At 44.2% G+C, this 6,703-nt stretch overlaps 1 protein-coding gene across 1 annotated transcript in view; it reads right to left on the minus strand.

Annotated features, from left to right (window-relative positions):
* The window catches only part of Xdh (xanthine dehydrogenase), a 99,807-nt gene that overhangs the window by 23,398 nt on the left and 69,706 nt on the right, over window positions 1-6,703 (minus strand). The window contains exons 21-24 of the mRNA XM_021217665.2: window positions 5,160-5,334; window positions 4,385-4,468; window positions 2,567-2,736; window positions 1,194-1,317 (exon numbers count right to left, since the gene is read on the minus strand). Of these exons, the coding sequence (XP_021073324.1) occupies window positions 1,194-1,317; window positions 2,567-2,736; window positions 4,385-4,468; window positions 5,160-5,334 (553 nt within the window). The remainder of the gene's footprint in view (window positions 1-1,193; window positions 1,318-2,566; window positions 2,737-4,384; window positions 4,469-5,159; window positions 5,335-6,703) is intronic.

The raw sequence follows: 6,703 nt of genomic DNA on the forward strand, positions 1-6,703 counted from the left end.
TGTGTGTGTGTGTGTGTGTGTGTGTGTGTGTGTTATGTGTTTGTAGATGTTCACTTGTATATATGTGCACATGATTGTGGAGGTCAGCATCCCTCACTGAATCTGGAGTTTAGTGATTGGCTAAATTGACAGACCAATGAGCTTTAAGGATCTGCCTGTCTAGGTTATACATGTGTGCCACAACAGCTCATATTTTGCATGGGTTCTGGGGATGTAAACTCAGGCATTCATGTTCGTGCGATAACACATAAAAGACGGAGCCATCTTCTAGAGAACTCAAAATGGATCTCCCTCTGGAATAATTTTAATCATATACTCATCAGAAAATAAATGAAAAAAATGATTATACAGCTTATCATATTTAGATACAAGGTTTCCAACAACACCAACCAATACTCAGCATGCAAATATTTGGGAGTTCTTGCTGAAGGACCAATAAGTATTGGTGTAACTGCTTCTGCAGTACTGACCTGCTCATACCCAGTTAATTCTCCCTAAATAAAATGCTAGCAACACTCTTGGGACTCTAGACATTGATAAACTAATTTGTTCTTCTACCAGACACCATAAATTCCCTCCACAAATGCTGTGGGAGTCCTTGTGTTTGCAGGATTTTGTTCTTCGCTTCACCCTCACATTAATATAAAAAGAGGCTATTAGCCTTCGGCAACACCTACTCCAATCTAATTGGCAACCTTCAGTCAGTATTAGAATTCTAAAATGAACATCTGGCAACTATTTGGCGGATGCAACATTCGTAGCCGCTATGTTCAGGGCTCAGAGTCTCTGTTTTTGCAGGTTTTCATACAGTTGAAATCAATAAATAAAATCTCATAGAAGTGGGCTGTCTAGACCTAGTGGTGGGCTTATGATCCCATTTCTAGTTAGCTCGTCTAATGTACTCTTATTTCCTTTTGGTAAAGGTGCTCAACGCTATACCTTATAACCCTGGTTGTTAACTCACATCCAGCCTTGTTCTCCTGCCATTTTGGCATGGAGTCTCCTATTATGCAAAAACAGCAGTCATCAATTAAGTAGCCAAATAACATATGCTGTCCCGTGTGGATTATCCCAAATAGTGGCCAAATTACAGGATGGCCAAGATATATGCAGGATTAGGAATTTGGAACAGTCAACATAAGTTAAAAGCATGATATTTATTCCAGTTATTTCTGACGACACATCCCACATACCTCGTCCTTCGCAAAGACAGTTTCATCGTTGAAAATGCCAGTCATGTTACTACCAGGGATATCCTCTGAGGTGAGGAAACAAACAAACCCTGGCACCTTCTTGGCTTCTGAAGTGTCAATGGACCTGGAGAATGAGCAGAGTGCAGGCCCAGGTCAGCAAGCTAGGGCAGGAGATACGTCATCCCACTGGATAGCCTGTCTCGTTAATGATCTTCCCTCTACCAACAGGGTTTCCCATCTCTATATTCTTCACTGTTAGATCCTAGCTCACTTCTGTCCTTTTCTGAAAACGGTGATTGAATACCTTCCATGAAGAGGCCATTGTGCCAACTGCTGCTGGGGATATAGGATGGGTCAGATAACCCCTTGGCTCCATAGATCAGATGACAGCCCCTGTCTGGGCCCCAAGTATAGGGAGCCATATCTAAGAGAGCAGCAATGACCCTGGGGAGCTCTGGCTAGAACTTATCTCACAGGAACCAGAATTTCTGGGCCTTGGCTATGCCATGGACACAGTAGCCCTGAACATCTGCTCTCAGACCATTTTCTCTTAATAGTGCTAGGCCAATATAGCAGAGCATCCTAGACACAGTCAGGCAATCTGGACCTAAAATGGATGATGATGGAGTTGACCAAGTCTAACAGACTACAGAGCAGAAGTAGCTCAGGGAAAGTTCTAGGAAAATGCCTTGAAAGGCTCATCGTCCAAGCAGGGTAACACTCATTTCTTTAAGAGAGAGAGAGAGAGAGAGAGAGAGAGAGAGAGAGAGAGAGAGAGAGANGAGAGAGAGAGAAAGAAAGGAAGAAAGAAAGAAAGAAAGAAAGAAAGAAAGAAAGAAAGAAAGAAAGAAAGAAAGAAAGAAAGAAAGAAGTAATTCCTATTACTTTCCAATATTACAGCTAAGGAAATGAAAGTTTGAGGAATCAAGCAGCTTGTCCAAAGTCACCCAGCCAGTTAGTGACATATCAGGGATCAAAGCCAAGAAAGGTGATGAGGTCCCCAGACAGTGAAGCTTCTGCCCTTCCAACCTACTCATTCTCACACTGATGGGGTAGAGGTTGCTGGAACAGAGACAATATGTCATGGCAACATGGGCTCAAGGCAAGAGCCAAGCAAAAGGATTCATCGTTAGCCCTAGCTGGCAATCATGCCAACTGAAACTAACTCCCAGACTGCCCTCTTACCCTCTTACCCTCCCATCAAAAGAACCTCAGGTACCATGGCTGAACTCTTCCTGTTGCTCTCTGATGGGTCTGAGAGGACTTCCTGTCTCTATTCTAGAATGTGGAGTCCTCCTGGAGCCTCATTATCTTGGAATCTCTAACTCCTACAAAGCGTGCTTCTCACTGACTCCCTGGGAAGCAATACTCACGTGATTTTAGCATGGGCCCGCGTGCTGGTGACCAGCCTCAGGGACAGCTCATTCTCATAGCGGGGAATGTCATCACAGTACACGGCCTCCCCGGATGCCTGCATGTTTGCCGCCAGGTGAGGCATGGGCCTGCCCACCATATCCTCCTCAGACTGACCCTTGGGCACCTCCTGAAACAATATGGGTACCAGTGTGGCTAAGCTTCTGAGGACATGGTTTCTCTATAGGCCCTAGGGATATCAGGAACAAGGAAGAGCCAGATAGCTCTTGGGGTAAAGGACACTAAAGAGTGTGTAAGAAGTCACTGACAGGGTAGTCATAGGGTAAATATATCAATAAACAACAAAAGAACCTAAATATGTGTGAGCTGTGAACTGGGCTGTACTATATTCTTACAGCAGAGTAATATGCAGCAACTCAAACATAATTTTGAAGAATTCAAAGCAGAAGAAAGAATGCTTACATTAAACATAAAACATCCTATATGTGTGTATATTGACTAATTCTATACAAAATAGCACATTATTAATATCATGTATGAATATTATATATATTCATATATATATATATATATATATATATATATATATATATATATATATTCATGTGAGCATAGGAAAATAGAAATAAAACAAAATACATGAACTTTCCTTGGAGGTAAGATTTTGGGTGATTTTTCTTTTCCTGTTTTTACTTTACTATATTTCCCAAAATGTTTTATTAATTTTATAATCGATTTCTATTTTAGTTGTTTTCAGAGTAGTAAAGTATCTAACGCTTACTGGGCATTTTTATGTGCTATGGACTTCTAAGCAGCTTAATTTAATTTTTCAGCACTAGAGATGTTCCCGAGGTCTTACTCAGCTCTAGCACTGAGCTGCACGCCCTGAAAACACACATCCATCCTCCCCGGTTCTGTGAAACAAGTTTGTCATTATCCGCATGTGTAGGTGGATCTAATTAACTTGCCCAAGATGCACAGAGGTGGTTTGCCCAAGGTTACAGAGTAAAGAAAGGACAAACTTTGTATTCCTGTCAGACAACCGTACCCTAGAGCTAGCTCATCTGCCAGGCTACCAACTCAGGGCTCAGCAAACTGCAGCCAGTGCTTGGTTCTATAAATACTTACTCAACTTGGCACATTTATATTGGATGTTTTGGGTTGTCTCGTTTTCGGAGACAGAGTCACTTGTATACTGGACCGTGTGGCTGAAGATGGCATCAGACTCTTCCTGATTCTCCTGCTTCTGCCTCTCTAGGGTGGGGATTATAAGTATGCTCCTCCACGGCTGTTTTATGGGGTGCCAGGGCCTGAACCCAGGGCTTCCTGCACAAGCAAGCACTCTACCAGCTAAGCTGTATTCCCAGCCCCTCATTCATTTATATGTTTATAGCTGTTTTGTGCTACAGCGATGCACTTTCTGGTCACAAACTCTCAAGGGCAGACAGGATATGTGCCGGCTTTTTACCTAGAATATCCCCCCCCCCAAAAGCTATGAAATGACATGTTTGTGTGCATATGCACATTCATGTATGCATCTTCAAGAAGACTTTTGGATTGGCACCTCAGAGGTCAAGAAGGACAAAATAGATTTTTCTTTTCCTTATGGAACAGACAGAGGTTGGCACCCAGTCCTAAGAGAAAAAGGGAGGCCATCAAGGACAAGACAGCTGCAGTGGCAGCAGTGTGGCTCTGGTATCCTTCCCTGGATGTTTACACAAAGGGTCTGAACTTTCAAGTCAGTCCTTTGCCAAAGCTCAGCCAGAAGTCATGGTGGGAGACTGTGGGGCCCAGTTATTAGACACGTGTGTACTCACTTGGAAAAGCTGGACATTAGCTGGAGGGTCCTTCTGAAAGAGCAGGGTGGCGCTGGCAAAGGTGGGGTCCAGTTTACCACACACCTGTGGAAGTGAGATAACAGGGGATTCTGGGACCATGTCTTGTCGTTTTCCTCCTTCCATCCACGAGTAATAAAAGTGATGAACCTTCCTCCATCCCTTACTCCCCATCCCTCCATCCCTCTATTCCTCATCCCCTATCCCCTTAGTCCCTCACCCCCTCATCCTAGAGTTTTGAATACAGTGCTGGATCTGTCTCAATGTAAGTGCAAGCCCTTAGGACACAGTACTCAGTAACTACCCAACTACAATTCCAGCCACCTCGATCCTGTACCTCGCACGCTTAGTCCTTTCTCCAACACCCCTAGTTCTCCATCTTTCCACATTTATGCAAGCTGTTCTCTTTGTTGGAATACCACTCACCCCCTGCCTTCCTTAAGTCTTGCTTATTCTCCTTTACTCTGGAGATATTTAATGATATGGAAGACGGTCATGACATAACTTCAAGGAGAGCAAGCTGGGTATAAATCCCTTTACTCAGCATGACTCCAGATCTGTCTACAAAGTGATGTATGCAGGCCCAAACAGACATTGCTAGATGAAGTGGTGGCACTGTCTCTGAGCCGTCCTGACCCCTGCTCTTCTACTCTCAGATGTTGAGAGGAGGGAAGAAAATTTGTCACCCAGGTCAGCCTCCTGAGTCCCCAAATGCTATGCTGAAGACACTCTGTGCCTGACCCTGCTCCACACTCACACCCTCAAGGTTCGCTCTGCCCAGCTTCTGAAGCACTGTCAGGTAGAACTTGAAGAAGAAGCTGAGGGTGAGGGTGCGCCGGAAGTCCACCATCCCACCCGGGGCGTCGGAGGGCAGGTGCAGCTCCTCCGTCAAGCCAGCACACACGTCCTGCAGCAACTCCTCATTCCAGGACCTAGAGGAAGGCAGAATGTAAACGTGCTTCCTCCCACTATCTCCATCACTCAGTGTGGAGCATCATACCCAATCCCCTGTCTAAGAGGCCTGGGTTCAGGCTTTGCCTCACATGTCACATACGGCACAACCACAGGCAAGCTACTTGATCCTCTGGTGCCTTAGTGCCCTCATCTTTAAAAGCACACACAATTTTCTCCATACACTTATAAATAGATAGATAGATAGATAGATAGATAGATAGATAGATAGATAAAATTTTTCATTTTTTAATTTTTGAGATAATAGAATTACATTTCTTCTTTCCCTTTACTCTCTCCAAACCCTCTCATATAGACCTTCCCACTGTCCTGCAAGTCATTACCCCCCTTTTAATTGTTATTGCATACACATATGTATATACATTTGTATTCCTAAATATAACGTTCATATAGTGTTACTTGTATATATTATAGAATCCCCCCCCAAAAAAATTAGTACCTCTAGCTTCTTATAAAATACTAGGCAATGCCGTAAGTACTTTACGTGAGTTGTTAGTTTTCATTTAATTAAACATTATCGTAGGGAGAAGTCTGATGCCCATTTTACCACTGAGAAATTTTGGAATAGAGAGACTAAGTTATGTGACTCCTGTTACTCATCTGGCTAATCAATCCTAAGAGTATAAATATCAGTGGTAGTAGCAATAATAATAGTAGAAGTAGTAATAGTGGTAGCAGAAATGACGGCAATGCCACCCATCAACAACAGCAGTAATACTTCCAATGTCAGTGAGAGGCCTGGTGGTAACCATAGTAACAGTGACACTAGGCATGGAAGCAGTAACATCGATAGGAATGACACCAGACATGCTGCTGCTATAGAGTGGTAGTAGTGGTGGCAGTAATACTACTACCTACCAGTAGGAGCAGCAGCAGCAGCATCTGCGACAGCAGAGTGACAGCGATGGGGGAAAGTAGCCACAGTAATAGTAGCAGTATGCTGCTAGCCGCGGTAGCATTAACAGTGCTCAGCTTGTAAGGGTGCTAGCTGCACTGGCAGTAGTGAGAGCAGGAGCAGCAGGAGCACTAACAAGATAACCCATAAAAGCAGGGTCACCCGTGCCCATGTTCACAATAACAGGCCAAGACTAGAAAGGCCAGCAGCAGTAGCGGCAATAGTAGTAGGAGATACTACCACGGCCGAGATGCTAGCCAAACCGTGATTGAATAACCACATCTGTGAGACCAGGCGGTGACGGTAGTCATGATCGAGGTATTAGAAGCGTGGCCGGGTGGGGGGGGGGGAGCAATAACTGAAGAGTAGCAGAAGCAGCTGCAGCAATTGTAACAGCCCAGAGTCCGTGCAGCGGTGCAGCCAGCTTCCTGCTA

Source organism: Mus pahari, chromosome 18 (assembly GCF_900095145.1).
Source record: "Mus pahari chromosome 18, PAHARI_EIJ_v1.1, whole genome shotgun sequence".
Lineage (NCBI taxonomy): Eukaryota > Metazoa > Chordata > Mammalia > Rodentia > Muridae > Mus > Mus pahari.